General features: G+C 53.1%; 1 protein-coding gene across 25 annotated transcripts in view; it reads right to left on the reverse strand.

Moving 5' to 3' along the window:
* Positions 1–26,645, reverse strand: part of MYO9B (myosin IXB) — an 84,873-nt gene that overhangs the window by 28,770 nt on the left and 29,458 nt on the right. For all 25 annotated transcript variants that reach the window (XM_082707526.1, XM_082707536.1, XM_082707522.1 and 22 more), the window contains exons 3-10: positions 12,608–12,702; positions 6,638–6,700; positions 6,072–6,171; positions 5,704–5,804; positions 3,965–4,094; positions 2,410–2,499; positions 851–967; positions 368–502 (exon numbers count right to left, since the gene is read on the reverse strand). In XM_082707526.1, coding sequence (XP_082563652.1) covers positions 368–502; positions 851–967; positions 2,410–2,499; positions 3,965–4,094; positions 5,704–5,804; positions 6,072–6,171; positions 6,638–6,700; positions 12,608–12,702 — 831 coding nt within the window. The remainder of the gene's footprint in view (positions 1–367; positions 503–850; positions 968–2,409; positions 2,500–3,964; positions 4,095–5,703; positions 5,805–6,071; positions 6,172–6,637; positions 6,701–12,607; positions 12,703–26,645) is intronic.

Below are 26,645 nucleotides of genomic sequence, written 5' to 3' on the forward strand. Positions count from 1 at the left end.
TTCCCCCTGTCCAGATCGCCCATGTGAAGGTAGCACCTGGGTAAAGACGGGTAACTGTAGTAATGAGGAACCATGGCAGATTATCCAGAGTGTTGACCAAAGCAAATCCTTACATGGCCTCTCTAGTTCTCTCCCATTGGATGGATTTTCACATCTGAGCAGAAAGAAGGTATAAAACTGACCCATGGACAAAAATGCCCCCAGTGTCTGCCTCATCCAAGGCTGGGCCAGGTTTTCCCAGACTTTCTCTTCTGTAGAGAAAGATCCCAGGGCTGGTTCACCAGCAAACAGCCCCGAGGGAGTTCCCGGTTCTGGCTCATTCCATCCCCCCTTGGGCTACCTCGGCAACAAGATGGCATTTCCTGACCTGTTCTAGTTTGAAAATGTGCTGGTTGAAATAATACTGAAGCTGCTCGTTGGCATAGTTGATGCAGAACTGCTCGAAACTGTTCCTCTCGAAGTCTTCAAATCCGAATATGTCGAGGACCCCGATGGACAAGCACTGTGAAGACAGAAAACAGTCATTACCAGTGGGTCCTTCTTAACAGGTGGACGCGACCTGTTTGGTTATGCGGGCTCTGCACTCGCCCCAGCGCTCTGTTGTTGCTGCCTTGGAATCTGTAATATGTGAACAAGGGGCGCCGTGTGTTCATATGCACCGGGTCCTGAGAACGGCACCCCATCCCGTTCCCTGGGCCTGCCCCTTGGAGCAACTGGCCCGTTGCCTGATGCCAAGCCATGCCACCTTGGCCCCTGACATCCCAGGCCACCTGCCGAGGGTGTGTGACACCCAAGGGTCTGGCCGTCCCCAGCTCTGCTTGGTGGAGCAGGCAGGGGCGCGGGCTCTCACCGAGACAGACTCTTCCATGTCTTTTTTGTTGAGGAGGGCGTGGTTGATCCGCAGCACGATCCAGTCGAATAGAGCGCTGTACAGGGACTTGGCCATGGAGTCGCGGGCGGTGATAGCCTGTGGGCACACAGCGGGGAGTGTCACACTTTGATGTGGGCCCTGCGCTGCACCGCCCAGAGGTCTGCACTCATGGGGAGATCGAGGCTGTGACTCTGAAGAACACCCCACTCCCTGGACACGCCCCCTCTTGCTCTGCACTTTACCCCTGCACAGCGGAGCACCAACTACAAAGCCCAGACCCGGCAGCTTAACGTTCAGCGAAGGCTTTCTCATGAGCCAACTCACTACCCCGAGCAAGCTGGGGAACTGCTGAGGACGGAACACAGGCTCAGGGAGGACACCGAGCCGGCCCGTGGGGGAGAACCAGCCCTGAGGTCGACCTGGGTGGGAAGCCAGGTCCCCTGCAGTTCTGAGAGCATCGTAGAGATGCCATCATATGTATTGAAAGCAGTAATGGTTTTTAAATTAGGGGGAAAAAAAAGACTTACCGAGGTGTAATTTACATACAAGAAACTGTTTCTCTTTATGTACTCAGATCTGACTTGTGACAGATGTGCTTGGCTGCAATTAAGATCTAGAACACATGTCCTGGTTTTGCCTTTCCCCGGAGGTTGTGGAAACAGGGCCCCGAGGGATACAGGGCCCCACACCTGGTATCTGTCCCTTGGTGTCGTGCCCCTCAGGGGCAGCCATGCTGCTGGGGGTTCAGGTGGTCCTGTAACAACTTTTACAGAATGTTTCAGGGAACCTTTGCCTGTGGGGGCTCAGAACATTGGTGGAAGATGCCCAAGCAGCTTCTACCACCAGCTAAAAGTCCCTGCCGCTTGGGGTTTTCCTGTGGCCAGTCAGGCTGTGAGGCCCACTGCTCTTCAGATGTAAAAATGGAAAAAAAAAAAAAAAAACCCATCACAAGGAAAACATCCTGGCTGGCGCAAAGGCTGGAGAGCCGATCCCTATCAAGATTCAGGGATGCATTTAATGGTTGTAAAGGTCATGCTCTAGCCTGGGGACAGGGTGGGGGGCAGCGGGAGGTCAACCAACTTTAAAGGCCAGAAGGTCAGTATGTTCAGCTGGAAGGGCCACATGGTCCCTGTAATGATCACTTGGTTCAGCCAGTACAGTAGCAAAGCAGCATATTTAAAAAAAAAAGGTGTGTGTGTGTGTGTGTGTGTGGTTATGCCAATACCAATAAAACTTTATTTACAAAAGCAGGCAGTGGGCTGGATTCGGGCTGTGGGCTGCAAGTGGTCGTTCCCAGCTAGTGAGAACCGGCATGGAAACACCAAGCAGAACATGGGTGGTCTGAGTTCTGGCCCTAGGGCTGACGTGTGCCACAGAAGCTGCTCTGAGCCGTGCATGAGCTCATGTGAGAAGCAGAGCCACTGTTACGGCTCTTGAAAGACACGGAAAAGGCTCTCCAGGCCTGCTGTTCCCAGAGCCCCCATCCCAACATGTGGTCTGTGGCCTGGCCTCCTGCGGGAGCGCAGGACGGTGCTCACCTCGCTGAGACTGTAGGGAAGGATGAGTTTGTCATTGGCTGTCACCGTTTTTCTTTTGGTTAGGACCTCCACCAGGATTTCCCGCTTCACCTGCAAGGTCGAGGAGGGAGAGAAGGCTCGTTGGGCGGGTCCTCACGTCCCTGAGGTAAGGCCGGAAGCCCGAGGAAGGTGGCAGGAGGACCTCTAGCAGCTGCCCCAGAAAGGGGGCTCCAAGCCCACCCCGTCCTGTGCGCTATGCTCAGTGTGCTTTGGACTGATTGTGCTCAGGCTTAGTCGATGGCCCCGGAAGGATGGTCACACAGGCCTGGCGGGGGGGGGGGGGGCGGGGGGGGTAGGTCCCTGTGGGCCTGTGTGCTGCCTGGCAACCGGCATTCACAGATGTCGCCGTTGGAGTGGGTGTTCCTGGCCTGTTCCCTCCTGACCACTGAGCCCCCACCACAAGCCGGAGGCAGCGAGAGCAGGGCAGGGAAAGCTGCCCCCATCTCCTGGCAGGCCTGCTCACTCATCCCCATGAACACAAAAGAGGAGGAATCCTGCACACAGACACGAACCACAGGTGGGAGGCACGCTTAGAAAACAGAAAGAAAAGGGCAGGACTTCTCTGGGCACCACGGATGCTGGGGGCCAGGTTGTTCCTGGCTGCAGGGAAGCTGTGTTGGGCATTAAATGGCGTGAATCAGCATCCCTAGCCTCACCCCCTAGAGGACAGCAGCTCCTCTGAGTTGTGACAACCCCCCAGGGCCTCAGACACCGCCCAGTGCCCCCTGGGGGTTGACAAGGGCCGGGGGAGAAGGGGATGGCAGGTCCAATGAGCACATGACCTCGCTGATCCAAGTCTGGGTTCGAAGGGCCTTTCCCATGAGGGGTGGAGCGGGGAGACGGTTGTCCTTCAGAAAGGAGAAAGGGATGTGATGCCCTTGAGGGCATTACGCTAAGTGAAAGAGGTCACGCAGAGTAAAACAAATACCGTATGCTCTCGCTGGTACAGGGAATTAAAAAAAAAAAAAAAAAAACCCTCTCAAAACCCCCCAAAGTAAACCAAGCTGATACAGAAAGCAGATTGGCGGCTGCCACAGGCAGGGGTGGGTGGGTGAACTGGGTAACAAAGAGGGTCAGAAGGAACAGACTTCTAGTTGTAAAAGAAAAAGGTCCCGGAAACGTAATGTTCAGCGTGGGGACTTCGGTTCAGGAGAATACGTGGCATAATTATAAGTCGCTAAGAGAGAAGATCATCCAAGTTCTCTTCGCTAGAAAAAACTGATCCTGGAACCATGTGTGGTGACAGATGTTAACAGGACTTACTGTGGTCATCGTTTTGCAATACAGACAAACACCCGATCGTTCTGCCGTAACGCTGAAACTAACATAAGGTTGTGTGACGATTATACCTCAATTTAAAAAAAAAGAGAGAGAAAAAGAGAACCAAGGAAGAGGTGTTGCACAGATTGTGGGGAGGAAGCAGGCAGAGACGCCCCGGTTTATAGAAGTGTGGCCCATGCAGGAAGGAAGTTCTGTGTGTTCGCTGGCCACTGTGGCCAAGGGCAGGGAGGTGTACCTTCAGGAGCTGGGACAGTGTGTCCAGCACCTCAGGGGGCCCGACCTCCAGACCTTCGTCTCGGCCCGTGGCTCTCTTCTTGTACGTGACGTTGCCCAGGTACAGGATGGCTGAGAGAACGGAAAAAATCCTAGGAGAGCAAAAGGATCCTAGGTTGGGGGTGGTTTCCAGAGTCGTAAGATGACGAACACTTCCAGCCACTTGGGCTGAATTCATACAACCAGTCAAGACCAGTTGGACATCTGAAGTTTCAAAAAGGTCCAATCTCACTACTGGGGACCTTTGTGGAATGTGACTTTGTAGACAGATGGCTCTCCTGGGTGTTCTGTGGGTTTTTGGGGGGTGGGTGGGTGTGGGGGTGCTTAAAATTTTTCTTATGGAAGCCTAACATGCACAAAAAAAAAAAAATGCAAAATACCCCCCAACCCATCATGCATAAAAAACAGGCCAAAAAAAGCCAACAGTTCTTATGTGTAGAGTTTGATGAGCTGTCAGAAAACATACACCTCCCTGTAAGGAGCGGAACCCACTCACCTAACGCAAAGGAAGAGCTATCCTCATATCCTAACGCTGTCCGTGAACTTGGTGTCAGTGAAATCCTATGGCCTTGTATCAGGCCTGTCCCCCTGGAAGATTGTGATGTGGGGGTGCTCTGCTTGGGCTGTCCTGGCTTGGTCACACTCAGTGCTGCAAACCAGCATTTCTTAGCCTCAGCCCTGCGGACTCGTGGGGCTGGATCATTCTTTGCTGTGGAGAGCTGTCCTGTCCACTATGGGACGCTGAGCCACATCCCTGGCCCACCCAGCAGGTATCAGCAGCTGTGTCCCTCTCTGCTTTCCCCTATGCAGTGTGATCACCAGAAATGTGTCTGGACAGAGTCAGACAGAGTTAAACAGCCAGCTGTCCTGGGGGGGGGGGCAGAAGTGACTCCCACTGAGCGCCACTGCCCTGTGTCGAGTCCAGGGAGCGGCACTTGAGGGCCCATTACTGGACAGCTTCAGAGCTAAGAATGTTCTTCAGTTTTTTCGGGGGTGGGAGTGCTTAAAAAAAGTAAACACAGGAGAACAACACTGACCGCCTGGCCCCCAGAACTGAAAACTAAACTCTGTGGCCCTCTGCAGAAAGTCTGGCCAGCCCGGCACGATACACAGCTGTCTGTTAAGTTATTTAATTACCGCCAACGAGCACTTGTGTCTGTGTGTGTTGGAGGGGGGTTCCTAACTTTTTGGTGGTTAATAACAGGGCTGCCACGTGCATGTCTTCAAGTCCGCACGTGCACGGCTAGCATCGGGCAGACGCAGCTCTTGCAGAAACCGCAAACAGTTTTCTGAAGACGCTGGCCGGATCTGTGGCCTCTGAGACGCGCCCAGCCGTTCCCACTGGGCAATGCCGAACGGCATGCAGGTGTGGCGAGAACCTGTGCGGCTTTCCAAAAAGTTTTTCAAAATTTTAACTGTGGCTAAGATACACATCATGTAAAATTCACCATCGTAACTGTTTGGGCAAAAGCCCCGTGGTTTGACATCTCCCAGTGGCTACGGACTAATGCCCTTTTCCATGAGCTCATGCTCATCGGGCTGCCCTCTTTAGCGTCTTAGCTCCTGCCGGGGTGTCCGTCAGCTCTCAGAGAGGGGCCTTTGAGTCCAAGATGTGCGTGTGTGTGTGTGTGTGTGTGTGTGTGCGGTGGTGGGGAGGCGGTCCGCGCACGAGAAGGTGGGACGGCCAGCCTGGCCACTTACTGCTTCTTGGTGGCAGGGAGGAAGCCCACCATCTCCATGGCCTGCTTGAGTCTCTCAAAGTCATGCTTTAGGTCTTCTCCATCTTCAATCTTCAAGTTATGCTGAAAAACAAAGTCGGTGGCACTCTGGGTACTTCTGGGCCAACAAGGGCGGCGTGCAAGAGTGATCCTGGCTGGGACTGCTGGGGCAGGGCTCAGGACACGGTGGGGAATGAATGGGCCTCTTTATGCCGCCTCCTCTGGGCCTCCTTGGAGTCGGTTTGGGGGCCGGAGAGGGCCCAGGCAGACAGCCTCTGACCTCCCGGCGGCGCGTAAACAGCCCGTGGGGAACAGAGGCGGCGTTTGTGGCCAGGGCGCAGGGCTGTTTACCTGGTTGAGGTAGAAATAATCTTCAGGCTGCTTGAGCTGAAATTCCTGACGCTCTTCCTCGCTGACGCCAAGTAACAAATAATAAAACACGTGGTAGTTCCTGTGGGTCAAAGTGAGGAGAAAAAAAATTTGTTTTTGGAGGCCAGGCCACAACTCCTGTTCAAACCACTGCTAATTTTGCTGTGGGGACCACCGCTGGGGGTGGGGGGGTTTGGGAGGGTGGGGAAGCACCTCAAATATGTACCAGTTTGAGATAATAAGTCGATTCTTACTATGTTTTAAAAAGAAAACTAAACCGTGAGCTTCTCCTGTGAGTAGATGTAAGCAGGCGGGACTGTGGGGGAGGGTGGGGTGAGGGGGAAATTAACTCTGGGTAAAAGTCAGGGGTAGGCACAAAAATAAGCTTAAAAAAGGTGGCTTCAGAGTTATGAGCCCAAAACTTGCAGCCACAGAGCAGCCTTGGTCCTGGGAGATCGGCACTGGCTCCTGCAGGCCCAAAACACCTGTTCTCTGCTTTGCGGGGAAGAAGGCCCGCGTGGTGGGTCACCGAGGAAGCGTCCTCCTACCTCTCGTCCTTCTCTTGAGAGACCAGGCGGGACTTTTCAAGCAGGTATTTTTCAACAACAGCCCTATCATTAAAAGGAAGATGAAGGAACGAGATGTTAATATTTTGATGAGTTTTCTAGAAGAACTGGAGTCATTTGTTACCTTAACAAAGCCCGGTGTAGATTGATGGCCTTTGACGCAAGGTCAACTCAGGTACCTAAATCACCTTTAGAAACACAATCACCCCCCAGGCGCTTGTGTGGCTCAGTTGGTTGAGCAACTGCCTTCGGCTCAGGTCATGATCCCGGACTTCCAGGATCGAGTCCCACATCAGGCTCCCAGCTCCTTGGGGAGTCTGCTTCTCCCTCTGATCTTCTCCTTTCTTTTCTCTTTTTTTTTTTTTTAAAGATTTTATTTATTCGACAGAGAGAGATCATAGGTAGATAGAGAGGCAGGCAGAGAGAGAGAGGGAAGCAGGCTCCCCGCTGAGCAGAGAGCCCGATGCGGGACTCGATCCCAGGACCCTGAGATCATGACCTGAGCCGAAGGCAGCGGCTTAACCTACTGAGCCACCCAGGCGCCCCTGACCTTCTCCTTTCTCATGCTCTCTCTCATTCACTCTTCCTCAAATAAATAAATAAAATCTTTAAAAACAAACAAACAAACAAACAAACAAAGAAAACACGCTCTGGGCCCCTGGGGGACTGAGTTGCTTAAGCATCTGCCTTCAGCTCAAATCAGGATCCCAGGGTCCTGCAATTGAGCCTCATATCAGGGTCCCTGCTCCAGGAAGGGAATCTGGGTCTCCCTCTGCCTCTGCCCCTGGCCCTACCTCCTGCTTGGGCTCTCTCTCACACTCTCTGTCTCAAATAAATACATTAAATCTCAAAAAAACCCCAAAAACCAAACCAAAACAAAACAACAAAAACCAATAATCCTAATGTTGCGAATATAATCAAAGTCCTGAAAATATAACTTACCCTAAAAATCACTCTAAGTGTTGCCTTATCCTATGACTGCTGTCCATAAAAACAAGGAACTTGGGTTGGCCACTTCTGCTCCCCAGACCAGATGCAGGCTGATCACTGCTCGGAAAGCTCCAGGAGCATCCTGGGGGGACCCCGTCAGGCGGCGGGAACCGGAGCGATTATACCCACGTGTTCACAAACAATACAGGTAGGCGGCCCCCTGTACTGACCACCTCCTCAGCAATTAAATGCTTCTTCTGTTAAAAATCTAACTCTAAGGGGCGCCTTCGGCTCAGGTTATTATCCTAGAGTCCTGGGATCGAGTTCCACATTGGGCTCCCTGCTCTACAGGGAGCCTGCTTCTCCCTCTCCCTCCACCTCTCCCCCGCTTGTGCTCTCTCTTTCTGTCAAATAAATAAAATCTTAAAAAAAAAATCTAAATATAAGAAAACAGATTCATTTTCATTTTTTTTTTACAGCTTCGTTATTGATACAAGCTGCACACACTTGAAGTGTGCAACGTGGGAAGACCTGACTGGGTTGTTTCCCATTTTGTTCCATCAGTGGTCATGGACATAAACTAGAGGCGTGTGAACTGATGAGTTGTGACACAGGCAGACACCTGTGTGCCCACCACCATGACCCAGTTTCCTGGGCCCTTGGTCACCCCTCCCCACCTCCCATCCCTGAGTGGCCACTGATCAGCCCCACTGTAGATCCCTTTGCACTGTCTAGAACTTTAAGGAAATACAGCCCTGCAGTATATATACTGTGTGTCTGCCTTGTCACTCAGCCTGAGGACTGAGACTCAGCCATGTCATTGCGTGCAACAGAACTCTGTTCCTTCTCACGGCTGGACACGGCACACTGTATTTACCCGTTCATTCCCGGTGGATGTTTAATGGGCAGGGGTCCACGGGCTCATGGGCTCTGGGCCAGGGGCCAGGGACCTCTACAGCCACGCTCCCAATGCTGGCAGTACTGATGGTGACCTTCTCAGCACTGTTCTGTAGGGATTAAATGTCCTGAATCCTTCCACCTGGGGTTGGGCACCGGCTCCCATTGAAAGGTGAGATACTGAAGATTAAAGAGGTCACCTGCTGCGTGGGACTGCATGGGAGGGAGGTGGCCCGGCGGGGACCTGACCCTGCTCCCTCCACACCCTCTGGGGTTGGAGGGGCTGGTCTTTCATGGGTTCCACCATCACCAAGTGTAGGAGTTGGACAGCTCTGCAGGACACCCTCACTTTGAGCCCATCCTGTTTTATAGGAGGGGCACATAGTGCCTGACAGGGAGGGAGGCCTGGGGGACAGTGTTGGGCCCCTGGGGTGCGGCGTGCTGGATGCCACCTGCCTCCCTCTCTGGGACGGCAGTCTCCTGTCTACAGCCTTGCCTGGGACACATGCACATAAGACAGGCAAGGGCGGGTGTCCATGGACTTGGCCTGTGTCCTCTCTTCTTCCAAACCCCTATGTTTTTTCCTATCCCTTCCCCCTGCTAGGAGCTATTTTAGTTATTGGTGGTTTGTTCTCATGGGGAGGGAGGCCGCATCTGGTTCTAGAATCAGACTCTTGTTGGAATTTCCACCTGTGGCCAATTCCCTGTGCTGTGTCGGCGGAGGTGGGTAGGGGGAGGACGGACAGTGCCCCTTATTGGCATCGAGCTGCCATTTGGCGGTGACAGCCCCTTCCTTTCCCTGATCATTTTTAAGGCCCTGGCCCCGACCGGGGTTCATAGGGGGCCAGGGATCCCCCAGCATGGAGCCACTGAACCCACAGGAAGACGAGGCCTTGCAGATTGGGGAACTGGAGGAAGGCTTGGACTGCCCCTGACCCTTGGCCTCCACAGGAAATGGCACTGAGAAGTGTCACCTCCCCAAAAGCAGAACCGGGTCTGGGCCTGCTCTTCCCCAGCTGGCCGTGGCCACTCCCTGGACAGGAAGTACACCTCCTCCTCGGAGCGTGGGCCGGCCACGGTCACGGGCTGAGGTGGATCTTCCTTTCCTGAATCTGAGGCCACAGAGAGAGGACTTTCAAAAGCTGGTCTAGAAGACTCAGCCAGCCAGGGCCTCTGGCCCAGAGCTTGATGCGGGGGGGGGGGGGGGCTGCAGCCAGTGGAATGGGCTGTACCAGACAGCTGAAAGCTGGGGTCACACAGTGGCCCCTGGAAGATGTGAGATGTGAGAGTGACCCCCAGAAGGGTCTTGGAGATGTAATTAAGGGAAGGCACATGGAGATATGGGAGATATGACCATCCTCCATGATCAGGGTGGACCCCAAATCCCAGGGCAAAGTCCTAAGAAGTAGAATAGAACAGTGAGACATAGAGAAGACCACGTGATGGGGGGATATGGACACAAGCCAAGGAAGGCCTGGGGTTGCCAGAAGCTGCAGGAGGGCATGAAGAATCCTGTCCTGGAGCCTCCGGGAGGCGGGTGGGAGGGGGCTGTCCTGCCTATGTCCTGATTTCAGGCTTCCAACATCCAGCGCTGTGAAACAATAAAGTTCTATTGTTCTGAGCACCCCGGTTTGCGGCACTTTGTTCTGGCTGCCCTGGGACACCAAACAGACAGAGACCACAGAGAGGAGCAAGCGGGGAGCAAAGGCTCCTGAGTCTGGCCCCTGGCTGCAGAGCCAGCCGGGACCCAGGAAGATACTAAGCAGCCTTCTGGCATCTCTGTCCCCCTGAGGGAGCCCCCGGAACTGCAGATGGGGTATAATTCTGTGTCGGTGCCCAACAGGGTACTCTGGGCATCTCCTGCTGGTCAGAGGCCCCGCAACGGGGGTGGGGGAGTGGCCAAGCCCATGCAGGTGCCCAGCAGCACTGAGCTGGGGGGACCACTGGATGGTCTGTGGGGGGCTGAGGGGCTGGAGCAGAACTGCCATTTATGGGGGAGGGGCGGTCTCTCACCTAGACCACTGCCCACTGGAGCCTCAGCAGTGGGAAAAAGGAATGAGGCTAGAGACCGAAGGATGCGAGAAAACAACCTTCCTATTTGTGTCTTTTTTTTTTTTTTTAAAGATTTTATTTATTTATTTGACAGAGAGAAATCACAAGTAGATGGAGAGGCAGGCAGAGAGAGAGAGAGAGGGAAGCAGGCTCCCTGCCAAGCAGAGAGCCCGATGCGGGACTCGATCCCAGGACCCCGAGATCATGACCTGAGCCGAAGGCAGCGGCTTAACCCACTGAGCCACCCAGGCGCCCCCTATTTGTGTCTTGAATATGAATTGTCATTTGAAATGATCACCAGTGAGGTTAGATGGACAGAAGAACCAACATATTTTGGACCCAATCCCCAGGCTCTGCCACTTGAGGACTTCTGAAATGCTGGAGCCTTCTCCTGGTGCTCAGGTCTCCTCCTCATATGGAACAAGTGGGCTGCTCAGAGTATCACTTGGAACCAGTATAAATCCTGCTCCCACCACACCTTGCACCAGAATGTTGAGGCAGGGATAAGCCCTTTGAGTAACCCCAGACTGTGCCAAGATGTCTTTTTTTTTTCTTTTTTACCTTGAAAGAGTTTCATCAGCTCATAAGACCTTCGCATATTAAAAAAAACAAACAAACCCAAAACATTATGCAGTATTAAATCACAGTTACAGTGGGTTAAGCCTCTGCCTTCAGCTTAGGTCATGATCTCGGGGTCCTGAGATCGAGCCCTGCATTGGGCTCTCTGCTCAGCAGGGAGCCTGCTTCCTCCTCTCTCTGCCTCACTCTCTGCCTACTTGTGATCTCTGTCTGTCAAATAAATAAATAAAAATCTTTAAAAAAAAATCACAATTACATTTTTAACCAGCTGTAACTCCTCAGTATACTTTTAGAAAGAAAAAAAAATCCTACAGCACCAAATTCTGAAATGACATTATGACTTAAATGTGATGACAAAATAGGTAATTCCTGAGAACAGTAACTCTTTGCAAAGCTGCCAGACTTTTATAAGCATAACCACAGCACAGAGTAACGAACGCAATCTCCGTGTTATACGTTTAGTTGAAGTAACTGTGCCTCCACCCAGGGAACTCACATTTGTGGCACAAAATGCTGGTCTGGTGTAACTTTCACCAGACAATGAACTTCACAATCCAGTTAGTTACCCACTCTGCCCATCTCACCCACCTACCCACTCACCCATCTACCTAATCCATTCATCCATCACCCATCCATGAATCCAACAGTCTACAAATTTATCCATCTATGAATTCTCCCAGCTAGCAGTAAGTCTATCCAGCCACCCACTCACCCATCCATGAATTTACTCATCTATCTACCCACCCACCCACAAATCTATCTGTCTGCCCACCCACCCACCCAGGAATCCATCTGTCCGTCCATCCACCCACACATAAATCCATCCATCCATCCATCCATCCATCCATCCATCCATCCATCCAACTCACGAATCTACCCATCTACCCACCCACCCACCCACAAATCCATTGAACCATCCATGGATCCACACACCCCTACCCCCACCCCCAAACCCATCCATTAATCTATCTACCCTCCTTCCCTCTCTCCCGTCGACCCATCTACCAACCTTCAGTACTTCCTTGGGCAGCCACTTCGATTTGCTACCCAGCCTTACTAGGTCTTCTCCTGGCTAAAGGGGCACCCATTTGGCAACTGCCCCAGTCCACATCAACTCTGCCTGTGGCATCCCCAGGCCCACCGAATTCAAAACCTCGTTAAGACCAAGACATAGCTCGGTGTGTCCTTGTCTGTTTTTGGCAGCTCCATGCTGCTAGCACCTTTAGTTCACTGCACTTGCTTTTGGGGCACCTGGGCCCATGCTTGATGACCTGGGGACAGAGGTCCCACCCCTCCCGCCCCTCCCTTTGACCCACAGCTCAGATCTTCACATCAGTGATTTAAATAAAACCACACTTGCTTCCCCGTACAATTCACACATATCTGCAGGGCCACAAGTTCCACGCTGAGCTCCCAAGCTGGGCCCTCCTCATAGGCGTGCCCAGGAGCCCAGCCCAAGGCCAGTGGCCCACAGTCGGGCGGCTTCCAACTCACCCTCTCACGATGCCACTCTCCAGGTAGTTGACCTGGATAAATTTCCCAAATCGGCTGGAATTGTTGTTGTGGGCCGTTTTGGCGTTTCCGAAAGCCTGTGGGGAAGATAAGAACAGGGTTTCAGGGGCGCCTGGATGGCTCAGTGGGTTAAAGCCTCTGCCTTTGGCTTAGGTCATGATCCCAGGGTCCTGGGATGGAGTCCTGCATCGGGCTCTCTGCTCAGCAGGGAGCCTGCTTCCTCCTCTCTCTGCCTGCCTCTCTGCCTACTTATGATCTCTGTTAAATAAATAAATAAAATCTTAAAAAAAAAAAAAAAAAAAGAACAGGGTTTCGGAGCGTGAGGATGAAATTTCTATGCGCTGCCACCCAGAACCTCAGAGGTCCCCTTGGGTGTGAGTCACGAACACTCAATTTGCCCGAAGTCAGCCAGAGGCCCTGATGAGCCATGTGTGTGCCGACACACTTTGTCTCTGTGTTTGGGCTGTGGGAGGGGTTCAGGTTTTGAGTGTCAGACGTGAAGACTGCTTATCAACAGCTCCCTTCTGCTACTGTGGTTCAGAGGGTCGACTCTGGTCCATGGGCCAAGTCCAGTCCATTGCTTACTTGTGGATCGCGCGCGAGCCAAGAGTGGTTTTTACATTTGTAAATCGTTCAAAACACACACACACACACACACACACACACACACACACACAACAACACACAAGAAGAGTAGGACTTCCTGACATATGAAAATTCTATTCACCTTTCAGTGTCTAGAAACAGTTTTATCGGCCTGCGGCCAGGCCTGTGCGCTCACGGCTCGCGCGCGGCTGCTTCCAGGCTCGAGCAGCCGCATAACGATGCTAGAGACCATTCTGGCCTGTAAGGCTGAACGTATTTACTGGGTGGCCCTTTCCAGAAGGAGTTTGGTGGGCCCTGGGCTGATGCGGGCTGTGGGTCCCAGGAGAAGATGAAGCGGGCTTGGCGGGGAGCAGAAGCGGAGACAGGTCCCTGCCTGGAGAGGTCCTGTGATTCTGTGGGAGGACAAGCCGGTTCACTACGAATTTTTTGACTGGGATGAAGCTGGCATCACATAAAATTAAACATTTAAACATCAACAATTCAGTGTCGTTTAGTACAGTCACAATTTTGTGTAACCATCACCTCCATCTAGTTCCAGGACATGTCCATCACCCCAAAAGCAGACCCCCCCATCTCCGTTAGCTGTCACTCTCCCCCCCCACCCCCCGCCTTCCCCAGCCCCTGGCAGCCACCAGCCTGCTTTCCGTCGCTATGGATCTGTCTGTTCGAGATATATTTTGCCCAAGAGGGAGCATACATTATGTGGCCTTTTGTCTTGCTTCCTTCACTCAGCAGGATGCTTCTGGGGTTCATTCTCATTGCGACATGAATCGGGGCTTTATTCCCAATATGTAGAGCAAAGTATGCAGAGCATGGAGTCTATGACTCAGTGGGGTCCCCCCTGGGCCTCCTATGTGTCCACTACCCAGATTAAGACACAGAACACACGCTGCTCAGGTTCTTGGGGTGACACCCCTCTCCATGAAGTACCCAACACCACTGAGGGGTGGACAGGGAGAGGGTATGAAAAAGCCTGGCGGGGGCAGGGGGAGACGCAGGGCAAGGAAGGTGCTGGGGGCGGTTTCTCTGTTTCAGGGAGCAAGACGCTGGCAGAGGTGGGAGTGGTGTGGCTGGGCAGGGGAGGGGAGAAAAGGCAGAAGCGATTACAGAGCCTGGCGCTCAGCTGTCCAAGCCCCTGTGGCTCCGGGGGCCAAAGAAGGGGTGATCTGGGGGGCGGGGTGATGCCCTGCTCAAACGCACAAAGGGAAGCTCGGTGGCCACGAGAAGGTCCAACAATGTTCTAGTTTGAGAAGGCTGAGCTGTGTGGGAGGCTATGCAGGCAGGAGGGCAGTGGAGAGGAAGTGGCCAAGGTTTGCAGGGGTGCTGGGGCTGAGCGTGGGTGACTGAGGGTCCGGTGGGGCACAGGGAGGATGGCAGGGTGGGGAGAGATGGTCAGGCTTGCAGGGGACCCGGGGACCAGGGGACGTGCTGACCCAGAGAGGAACTGGGATTTTCTTAAAGGCTTCGTTCTGCAGGGAAAAGAACGCGGGGGGGTCAACAATCAGAGCTTCTGGTGTGGAATCTGGAGGCAGAAGCCCCATAAAAAAGCGTCTGCTGGGGGAAGGCCCGGGATACTTCCTCTGGCTCCGTTCCACAGAGTTCTAGAACAAGACAGTGGCACCAGACCCCAGGAATGGGCCCTGAGGCAACAGCCAAGTCACCCAGCAAGAGTGTTAACAATGAAGGAGGAGCCCCAGAGAGGAAAACTGGCCCCGCAGTGCAAGGCAGGGATGTGCTCCGGGCAGGGTGGTGGCCTGGCGCTTTCGGTGGGGAGTGGGCCTCCCGGAGGCGGAACCCTGTCTGAGGAGGCATGTTCCCGAGTCAAGACAGTGGCCACAGGGCCCTCTTCTCTTCACAAATGCTTCCTTAGGACCTGTCCGTGGCCAGGTTTGGAAGTCTCTGGAGGGTTGGATTAAACACAGAAGCTCTTGAGCCAGTGGCAACGACCGCGTCCTGACTTTGTGACAGCCCCTGGCTGGTGGCTGAGTGACAGCAGCTGGTGGCCAGGCCTGGGTCTGGTTTCCCAAGTGCCTATGGAACCCAGCGCAGGGTCCTCAGCCTCCACCTGCCAGAGGCTGCTGTGTCTGCGACAACCAGAAATGCCCTCAGAGCTGAACTGCTGAATGGCGCTGCACACACGGACAGAGGGTTAAAGAGGTCTGTAGGGTTTGGTGGTTGAGGGCTCTGGGGCCCCTCATCCTGTCGTGAGGACCCCCCCCCCCGGCCCCGCAATGGGTGCCACAGGCCCGAGGAGTCCTGTGAGGAAGAAAACTGTCTTTCTAGGTTTAATCTCTAGTTTCCGTCAAGTTCAGCCTCAGAACTGTTTTTTTTTTTTGGTCTGGAGTAAAGCCCAACGCCTCTTACCGTTCTGCTCTGGGAATCGAATCGGCAGGCAGCAGGTCTGTTTCCTGCTTTCATTCCAGGCTCACGAGACCCCCGTGGGGTTCCATCTGAGCTGGGGACAGGTTGGGCCCTCCCCCTGCTCGGAACGAAAATAAACTCCGCGAGCGAGCCCTCCTAATGATGAGCAGATGGCGCGGATGCCCAAGCCTGGGTGGGCTCCTTCCCGGGGGAACAGGCTTCTTTCTCTGCTGGGGCCCCTGCACCGTCCGGATCCAGGACCCACTACAGAGACCCCCCCCCCCCCCCGCGTGCCTTTCCTCCTGGCCCAGCAATGTGCCAGCGCCTCCCAAAGACCCACGCCAGCCCCCGTTTTGAACTCGGGGCAAGACTCCATGGGATTTCTAAGGAAACAGTCGGGGCTGGTGTCTTGTGGACCACAAGAGGGAAAGTCTTCGGGATGCGAGGGCCCCCCACCAGCCCTGCGCAGCCCAGGCTTTGTGTAGGGGGGGCAGTGACCTCATGCGTCTGGTATGTGGTCTCAGCACACTGCGACTTTTCAAAGCCAGTCTAAAAATATCCGGTTGCTGCTATTATACGTCCGAGGAGGAGGAAATGCTGGCCTGGCGCTCAGAGCCAGGGGAGCTGCTCTGTAGCTGCTCCTGGGGGCTGATGGGTGCGCGCAAGGCCTCAGAGCGCAGGGGAGCACAGGGGAGGCTGGGGATCCCAGCGATTGTGGGGCCTGGGGTGGACGCGCCGGAGGAAGAGGGATCCAGGCGCCGGCAGTGATGGGATGTCATCTGGCACTGGAGCTGTGGAGCCACGTGCTAATGCTGTCTTCCCACCAGGCCAGAAAACCCACAGCCCTGGCAAAATGCTACGGGACAAAGGCTTCCACTTTCCTGGAAGCACTTTCCCCCCCTTACATAACATAAATTACACGTTTCGAATATAAGTTGCATGCTTTGGGAAAAACAAAACAAAACCAAATCGTGATAGAAGGAAAAAAAACATAAAGAGACAAGTCTGTAGCTCAAAATCCTCCAAGCATGGTTTCTAGGTAAAACTAACAGAAAAGCCACACACCCACCCCTTCCTCTGACGGGGCAGATGATCCTGGGCCAGCAGTGGGTGGGCTGCTCACCCTCCACCCCAAGAATGACAAGAGCTGGGGGGGGGGGAACCTCTGACTTTCTTCCAACCGTCTGTGTCTTTTGAGGTTCTTCTGGGAAATTCAAAAAGGTTTCTGAACTTGGAGTAATTGAGGTTGGGCACCTTACTTAGCCAGAAATTTTAGAAGGTGCGTTTTTTAAAAATCTCAACAGGATGCCGCCTCTGCTCTAGGCTGAATCGTGTGGTAAACATTTTAGGCAGAAGGGTGGTAACATCACAGAATGATCCGTCGAGAGTCCAGTCCCAGGCCGGGCGCTACGGGGCTTCTGACTCTGTTTTGCTTCTACTCTTCCAAGAGACAAGTGTGCCCCATTTCAGATGAGGAAACTGAGGCACAGAGAGAGGCCTGCTAACTTCCCTGAAGTCTGAGGGCAGGCAGGCAGGTGGCACGACCCTGGGTTTGAACCCAGTGCCCTCACTCCCAGCCCATGCTCCATGTATTGGTCTCTCAGTCTCCACAGCCTGGGACTTTTTGGGGTGCCTGCCTGCCCTGGCCGAGGCCACTCCCCCTTGGGCCTGGTGACTGGGCAGATGGGACGCCAGAGCCCTTTCTAAGCTTACACCTGGTCTCTGGTGCATCCCACACAAAAATCAAACAAGCCTGGATGGACCGCCTTAGGCAAACTGTTTTTGCTTTCAGATTTCAGAGTCTGAAAGCCCCATGGGATGAGCTCATGAAAGCAAATGAGCTAGCCTTATCTCCTGTGTGGACAGGTGAGCCCCACGTTGGGAGTCCCCTGTGGAGAAGTCCCCTAGCCTCACTACCCCGGGTGGGTGTCCTCCCAGCCAGGCTGAGGGGGCCCAAGATAACTCCATTGCTGCCCCCACCCCCCAAGATTCACCCATGGCCACCCTTTCTCAGAGGGAAGTTCTAGATCATTCTAATGGCTTTGTCTTAGTTTCAGGGTCAGCTTTCTGTTCTCCTGATCTTCTAGTCCCAGGGACCTCACTTCCCAAGTGTTCGTGAGGCTTTGTCGCGTGTGGTCTCATTCACTCAATCACTCGTTCCTCCCTCCCTTCCTCCCTCCATACTTCTGCTTGGTAACTTCTGCTTGGCTGCTGTGTGTCTGGAACGGTTGTAGCTTCATAGAGGCCCCCGCAGAGTGAAGCCTCTGTCCCTGCACAGACCACGCGCCACACAGGACTTCTGGATCTCTCGTGCCCAAGCTCAGACCAGGCATGGAGAAAGAGGAGTGACTGGGACTGTGGGGACGGGCTTCCACTGGTGAAAGAACATTAGCACGTATGAGGCAACAGGGAAGCCTGAAGATGGGGCCACATGAGACTGTCTCCCCCTTGTTGGCCTGCAGGAGCCATTTTGTTCCTGTCATGGGTGGGGGTGGCGAGAACGCGACACTGGGAGTGACTGGAGGTTGGTGGTGGCAGGCTAAGGCAGACTTATTATTTTTTTTTAAGATTTTTATTTATTTATTTGACAGAGAGAGATCCCAAGTAGGCAGAGAAGCAGGCAGAGAGAGAGGAGGAAGCAGGCTTCCTGCCAAGCAGAGAGCCTGATGTGGGGCTCGATCCCAGGACTCTGGGACCATGACCCGAGCTGAAGGCAGAGGCTTTAACCCACTGAGCCACCCAGGCGCCCCGGGGCAGACTTATTTGACTCCACAGTATTCTCCGTGTTCCGGGGATACTCTGCCATGTGCAATAGCACTAGGCCTGCGCCCATTGACAGGTTGTGCCCCCTTGGGGACCCCGGCGACAGTCAGACATGGCAGGAGGCACCCTGGGAGCTGTCTCATGGGCCTGATGGGAGCACAGAAGCTGGACAGGCAGTGTCTCTGTCTAGGGGGCCCACGGACCGAGGAGCCTGGAGGGTCTGCTCTGCCCCCCTGTGCTGAGCAAACAGCCCCGGGCATCCACTTGAACCTGGGGCTTTCCTGTGTGGAAATGCTGGGAAAATAACCACGCGTGGGGTGGAGGACTCCTTCTGGCAAGGAGCCCAGGCAAACGGCTCTGTCTGTAGGGGCTCCCAGTGGGTCCCAGTGGCCAGGGTGGAGGGTTTGAATTGGTTCACTGCTCTTGGGTTTCAGATTCCTCTCCTGTGAAGTGAGAGAGAGAAAACCTCGGACTACCTGGGTTGTTTAAAGATGAAATGAGACTAGGGGACCCAGGGGCGGGCAACCTTGTCCTGCAAAGGGCCACGTAATTAATATCTGCGGTTTTGTCAAAATGACCCGACCCCGCTGCTGTGGCCCGAAGCAGGGATGGACAGTCTGTATGCTCATGGAACTTGGCCGTGTGGAGAACATCTTCCTGACGTCTGGTGGGGTGGGGCAGTCTTGGGCTCTGAGCTCCACCAAGGTTGGCAAATTATGGCCAGCGAGCTGTTTCTGTAGGGTCTGCGAGCTAAGCATGGTTTTCACACTTTTTAACAATTGAAAAGAAAATGAAAAGACTATTTCACAACGCATGAATACAGTATGCAATCCAACTTCCATGAGTTCGCAAATTCCCTTTGTGAATAAAGTTCTGCTTGGCGTATAGCTAGTTTACGTGTGGTCTGTGCCTGCTCTCGGGACTGTAGCGGCAGAGCTGAAAATACAGACCCTGGGGTCCTTTCCAGGACGGGCCACTGCTCGAGGGGCTCTCTGTTCCACGGGCAGGAGAAGAGCCTGACACGCGGGACACAGGGCAGGCAAACGTGAGAGCACGTGAGCGTCGGCGCGACTGACCGGTCTCCCAGGGCACAGTGGGGACCTGGAGAAGCAGGACCTTAAAGCATAGAGGGGAGGGTGGGATGGGCCAGCAGGATCACAAGAGGTGGGGAAGTGAGAAATACAGCTGGAGCGCTTTCCAGAGAACTGTCATACAGGGAGCGGGGGCTGGTTCTAAGAGGGAAGATGCCAGGAGAGCACAAGAATGACATGGGAAGGGGTGAGGACGGTGGCTGGGAGGTGGGAGGTAGGACCCTCTCCCCACCCGCCACCACTGCCAGCCTGCCCAGGTAGGTGGCACTATAGGCTTTGTGGGTCTGCGGGTGCGGGGCAGGAAGTGGAGGGGTCACATTCAACCTCATGGCTCCCGATTTTCAGATGAGGAAGTGGAGGCTTTCCAGGGCCCTGCTGACCCCTGGTCTCTGCCTGGATTCTGTTTCCTTCCTGTTGCCCATGGGACTTAGGGGCACCCAGTGGGCTCTCAACAGCCAGCTGCTGGATGGACAGGTGAAGGGACAGCAGGCATCTGCAGAGAGCCAAGTGACAATGCAACGGGATGCTCAGTCTACCTCCGTGCCCCCGGTTTTTAATGGGTTCTGTCACTCTTATCTGCACTGGTACCAACGACCAGTTCAGACAGAAACACTGAAAACCAGCAAGGGCTCCTGGGACCAGAACAGGCTCTTTGAAATGGATAGATTTCCTCCCAAGGGCCAAAGTTTCAAGCAAACCATGCAGGGGCATGGGATCAGTCAATCTTTAAAAAAAAAAAAAAAAAAAAGGAAGAGGAAGATGAAAAAGAAACCAAGTATGAAACAAGTTATTGTATCTGATATTTCACTAAATTTTTGTTTAGGTTATAATGAAACCACGTGCCAGATCACAGAGAGTAAAGAACAGATCAAGCTTTGATGGGGAGAGCCTTGCTTGGTTCTTAGGGCATCTCAAACATTTGAGGAATTCATCAGGATCCCCGAGGGCTCATCTCATCCATTTCAACAGCCAAATCATTCTCTCTGGGGTTTACTTGGTTCTTTTTCTCAGGTTTTTGAGCTAGGAAACTAACTCACTTACTTTCATTCACTCTTATTTATGAATATAAAGTGTTTACGGCTACAAATTGCCCTCTTGGTACTGCTTTACATAGTCCTGTGGATTCTGATAACATAGAGTTCCGGTCATGGATTTTTAGGAAATCTGTAATTTTGGTTTACAGATCCCCCTTCATCCAAGAGCTCTTTTACAGAGATTTACAGTTCCTTTCTGAAAGAAATTTCCATCTGCAAGGGCCTTTGAGGAATTAATTTCTAGTTTCACTGCATTGTTAAGAGTGCTGCTTGTCACAGTTCTTACTTTTGGAAGTTCTAGATGTTTTCTCCATGGCCTGATATAGGAATGAGTCTAGTGAATGCTCTATGAATATTTCTTATCTATTCTCCTATAGGTCCATAGATCTGCTTAAACACATGGCTTGGGCATATTACTGGGCATATAATATTGCTGCTGATTTGCTATCCACTTAATGAGTCTTGCTACATGTTTATGGCTGTTTCTCCCAGAATCTTCTAGAATTTCCACTTGGTGAAGGCAGCAGCTGTGTTGTTTGGTGCACAGATATTGCCAACTATTATACTTTAAGTGTAAATTGAGGTTTTAGGTCTTATGATGAATCTTCTTTGTCACATTAACTTCCAGAGCTCTGAACTCTGCCTCCTCTGTGTCCAAGGAGGAGGACATGTTTGCTCCTGTTTCCATCTGCCTGCTACATCTGGGCCTGTCTTTTTATTTTTGGCTCCCTGAACTGCTTTGGTTTAAGTGTGCCTTGTTCATTCAGCAAGGTAGGGACCCAGCGGACCCAGCTGTGTGAGCCAAGCTGAAAATCCTCTCCTTTTAATAGGCAGATGACAGACTCATTCCCTTCTGAAGTCCAGGCTGATTAGCTCTCTTCCCCACCTGCTGCTCATTGGCGAGGCTGAGTGACTGGAGTCAGACCAATTGCCCGGGTCACCTGATGACTTCCTGAAATACTGCACCTTTTGCAGGACTTTTCAATCTCACTTTACAGCTGATCTGAGTGGCGTTTGGGGGGCGGGAGGCACCTGGAATAGAGCACACTCCTGGGCTGCTGAGCTTGGAGGAGACTGTGAGTAGGGGACCCATTTTGTAAGTGGGTTGTTCATTATGGAAGGTTTCATCTTGGGGGGACGACTGCTTCCCTAGCCAGTTCACAAATGATACAGACTCTGATGCCAATGATGAGAAGAGCAAAGGTGTCTGGTATGTTCTCTGCAGCAAAGCCAAGCATTTGCATGCATGAGGAAATGTGAGCTCCCAAGGGGGTGCTGGAGGGTCTCCAGAGCATCTCTCTATTCTTCTGCAGGTACTATACACTCTCCACATTCCTGAGGAAGGGGCAGCCTTCGAACCCATCCTCCATACCTGGGCTGGACAAGCCTGTCATGGTGGGGCTCCCTGCTTACAGCAGTGGGGAATCAGAATTGCCAAGACTGGGCACCTGGGTAGCGCAGTGGGTTAAAGCCTTTGCCTTCGGCTCAGGTCACGATCCCAGGGTCCTAGGATGGAGACCCGCATCAGGTCCTCTGCTCAGCAGGGAGCCTGCTTCCCCTTCTCTCTCTCTCTGCCTGCCTCTCTGCCTACTTGTGATCTCTGTCTGTCAAATAAACAAATAAAATCTTTAAAAAAATAAATAAATAAAATCTAAAAAAAAAAAAAAGAAAAGAAAGAATTGCCAAGACTTCCGTGGCCGCTTCCCTCACAGCAAGTCACCACTACTGTGACACTCTGGGGGGTTAGGGATAGAAAGAAAGGTGGATAGAGAGAAAAGGTGGATACCCCAACTCTGAGCTGGGGGGCTTGTTAAAGATTCAGAGTCTTGGGCCCCATCCTAGACCTGCAGCATTTCTGAAAAGGCCAAAGATCTAACATTCTTAAACCAGAGCCCGAGGGGTTCTTCTGATTCAAGGAAGGATGAAAACTATGGCTTTAGGGTTTGTTATAAGAAGGAAGTACCTCTAGGGTAGGTATGAGAGGTCCAAGTTCAGTTTGCCAGAGTCTTCCCTGTCTGAGATTTACTGTGAACATCTCATCAAGGTGGTAGGAGCTTAACTAAGTCCTGGGTCTGCAGACTATACCCCACAGGCCACATCTGGCTGTCTTTTTATGAAAGATATAAACTTTTAATTTTAAAATAGTTTTGGATCTACAAAAAATTGTAAGAATATTTCAGCAAATGCCTGTGTACCTCACATTCAGTGTCTCTGATTTTTTGTTGTTGTTGTTGTTTAAGATTTTATTTATTTATTCTGGGGGAGGGAGAGAGAGAGAGAAGGAGCAGAGGGAGAGGGACAAACAGACTCTGTGCTGAGCATGGAACCTGAGCCGAAACCGAGAGCCGGACTCCTAACTGAAGGAGCCCCCCAGGTGCCCCCAGTTTCCCCTATTAAAGTTACCTTTGACAGAACTAACAAACCAATACTGATTGATAAACTGTTATTAACTGAGTCTACGTTTTATTCAGATATCCTCAGTTTTCCCCAAATATCCCTGTTCGGTTCCAGGATCCCAACTAGCATTCCCTATCACGTTTAGTCATCCTGTCTCTTTGGGGTCTTCAGATCAGGTTTCTCAGCCCTTCCTTGTTTTTGAGACCTGGAAGGTTCTGAGGACTGGCTGGGTATTCTGCGAAAGGCTCTTCAGTGTGGGTCTGTCTGATGCTTCTCTCCCACCACCTGTCTTTGTAAACAATTTTATTGGCACACGGCCCCCCATTCATCTGGATTATCTGTGCCTGCTTTTGCTCGATGAGGCCAATGCCAAGTCCTTGAGACACAGACTGCATGGTTCTAAAATCTGGAAATATTGACTATGGAGGCCTTGGTAGAATCAGCCTGTGGACTGAGAGTCCAAGTCCCTCTATAAGGGCGGTGACCTCACCCAGAATACAGACCCTGGAGCGGCCAAGGCCAACTGGACTCTGGCCAACTTTCCCATTGCTCAGCATCTGGAGTTTTAGCAGTTAGCATAAGGAAATGTTCCAAACGGGCTTCCATGGACAGAAGAGTAGGCTGGATAGAAGATTTGAGACATTTGCCTCCCTTGCTGGAGAAATTCCATTTAAGGGTCCTGTGGCCTGTTCTTTAGGGATGAGGCTCAGGGAGATGGAGACACTCAGGTGTGCCTAAAGCCACTGAAGAGGCCAGAGCCAGCGGGACTCTAGGCTTGAGGATGTCTGGGCTCCTGTCTACAAAGTTGCGTCTGGAGAATTTGGCCCGAGACTTGTACTCATTATAACCCTCCCCGCTCTAGCTACTGATGGCAGCAGGGTGCTAGATCTATGGGAGGGGACCAGAGGGGGGAATGCAGCGGGTCCCCACGGGTCGTGTTCCAAATAGGCAGAGACCACTCTGCGTTTCCGTTTTAACTATGAAGTTCATATGACATCAGATTCACCATTTTAATCATTTTAATGTGCAATTTGGCGGCCTCTGGTATGTTCGCCATGTTGTGGCAACTGTCACCTCTACCTAGTTCCAGAACATTTCATCATCCCAAAAGAGGACCCTGTCCCTATGCGCAGTCACTCCCCATCCCCCTCCCTCAGCCCTGGCAATTGCTAATCTGCTTTCTGTTTCTCTGCACTTGCCTGTTCGGGACATATATGGATGGGATCGCAGTTTACATGGCCTTTTGTGTCTGGCCTCTTTTACCCAGCATGCTGTTTTCGTGGTTCATCTGCTTTACAGCAGCTGTCTGTGACTTATTACTCTTTGCGACTGAGTGATCTCCACTGTATCCCCTCAACACCCTGGCCTGCCTTGGTGGGTGAACTCAATCTGCCCTGGGTCTGGGGGGAACCATGAATGGTGCTGACCTGAGCCCAGGAGGACCACGCTGTGTGCTGCTGGCTCTGTGGCAGGACTCTGCTGGTCATGTGACACTCTAGATCTTTGACTCTCCCAGAAGGCCTTGGGGTGGGACTTAGCAGATTACTGGGAGCAAGGGCATTCGAGACTGAGAGTGTAGTGCATGCAAAGGTCCTGGGGTGAGAGATCAGGAAAGAGACGGAGCAGAGAGGTCACCTTGCCGTGAGTCACACAGCATGTGGGCAGCAGAGCTGGGCTAACTGGTCCCGCTCCTGTCTTCCTGGCTTCCTGGCAGGGGCAGCTCTGAAGTCTGAAGTCTGGCAGGCGGTAAATTTTGGCGCAAGGGGGCGTGGTTACATACGGAAGGGCAAGGACTGGTCTGGGCACTTTGGCAGAACTGAAGATGTTCCCTCTGGGGCTGTGTGTCCTTGTCATCTTCTCTCTCCCCCTGTGGCTCACCATCTCTAAACTCCAGCAGACTGCTTGCCCTTGGTAGTGCTGGCCTTTGGGGACAGGCTCTTCCGTGTGGAGGGGGCTGCCCTGTGCACTGGAGGGCCGAGCAGCACCCCTGGCTTCTGGCCACGAGATGCCAGTCTGCAGATATGGTCAAAAGTGCCCTCAGGACAGAATCACCCTGGCTGAGAACTGAGCCTTGGACTTTGTTAAAAAATCAGCTGTCCTGGAGAACGTGCAGTCAGAGACGGCTCAACAGAACTCTACGTTCTCAGGGGTCACCTTATGGGGGTGACGACACCATGTAGCTTCCCCTGAGGGCCCACCTCATGGAGGACTCTGGGCCTAGTATCTGCTGCCGAGTGGTGCCACCTCTCCTCCCTGCAAGAAAAGCCGGTCGGCAACCCCAGGCTGGGGTTCCCGGGCTGGTCAGTAGCTGGGCAGGTGACCATGAGCCTCAGGTAACTGGGGTCTTGCAGGGCCTGGCCTTGGCAGTTGGCTGTGGCCAGCTGGTGGCTGATGGACAAAGAGGACATTTCAGAGGGTGGCTTCCCGGTGACGCTGGGGATGGGGCACTGGAGTCCCTCTATCCTGGATAATCGCTAGGAAACGAATCAGCTGCCAGGCTATGTGGTTGCTTCTGGCCCAGCTGTGTTCCCGCCCCAAACACCAAGGCAGATGTAGCTGGTAGATGGACAGACATTCCCCAGCCCCATCCAGTCCTGGTGCAGCACACTGTCCAGAACATTCGGAAAGGGCGGTGGCTGTGGCAGGGGTGTCCCAGGCCCGAGCTCTCCTATGCCTTTTAATCAACCTTTCCTGTAAATTCCAAGGAAATTCCAAATTTCTGGGTGCTTAAAATACAGCCCATAATTTCACTTTTCTCTTAGACACAGCGTTCCCAAAAATATAAGTGCCCCTTTTGTCTAAAATACCCTTTGATGGCCTCACAGTGTCAGGGCCCTACACTTTTTTAGGGCAGCAGACCAGGAAGGCAGCCCCAGGTCCATAGGGCACAGGAGGGACAAGAGCATCAGTGAGACCCGCCTTCCAGATGGTCACCCCTTCCCTGGTGCTTCTCCACAAATCCCAACCCCCCCGCCCCCGGCCACCATTGCCATAGGACACTCCTATGCTCTCCTTAGGTCCCCCAGACACCCTCTCATCTTTCTGCAATCCCTCCCACTTTGCAGCTGGGCTGACTCTCTGTCGCCCCACCTCTCTCCCCTGTCTCTGATCCGGGTGGCTCCTGGTAGCGGCTCCCCATTTTCTGCCTCTCGGGACATCCTTGCAGTGATGGGGCAGTACCCGTACTGCTGGTTTGCATGAAGCCCCAGGGCTGGGAACTCGGCTAGCCCCACCCTGGGCCACCAGAAACTCGTCCTCATGCTCCTCTCTCTGGCTGAGTCATCCTGCCCCAGCTGTGAGCCCCAGCGAGGCTGCGGGGCACACGTCTCACACCTCAGACGCTAGCTAGCTTCCTTCAGTAGTGCCCGAGCCCTGCGTGCACACTTCCGGCCCGGCCCCAACAGCTCTAGTGCCTTCGTGCTGCTTCTCCGAGCAGCTCCTGGAGGACCTAGGGATTGTTGTGGGGGTGGTGGGGGGCGTCCAGGTGGGATTGGGGTCTTACTCTGTGACTCCGGCAGACAACAATGCCCTGCAGACAAGGGTGCAAGAGGCCTCAGGGCCCACGGTACAGCTGGAAACCCTCTGAGGGGCCCCACATGGCCCCCACCACCCTCAGCCAGAGCTCAAAGATGCTGGCTATTAAAGCACTCTCGGTTGCCTGTGAGACACAGAGTGGGAGAGCCTGAGAGCAAGAAGCCCCATACAGAGGCCCAGGATGGAGCTGGCCGTGCTGAACTTTCTGGAATATCTACATCCCAGTCCTCCTTT

Source organism: Mustela nivalis, assembly GCF_964662115.1.
Source record: "Mustela nivalis genome assembly, chromosome: 1".
Taxonomy (NCBI): Eukaryota; Metazoa; Chordata; class Mammalia; order Carnivora; family Mustelidae; genus Mustela; species Mustela nivalis.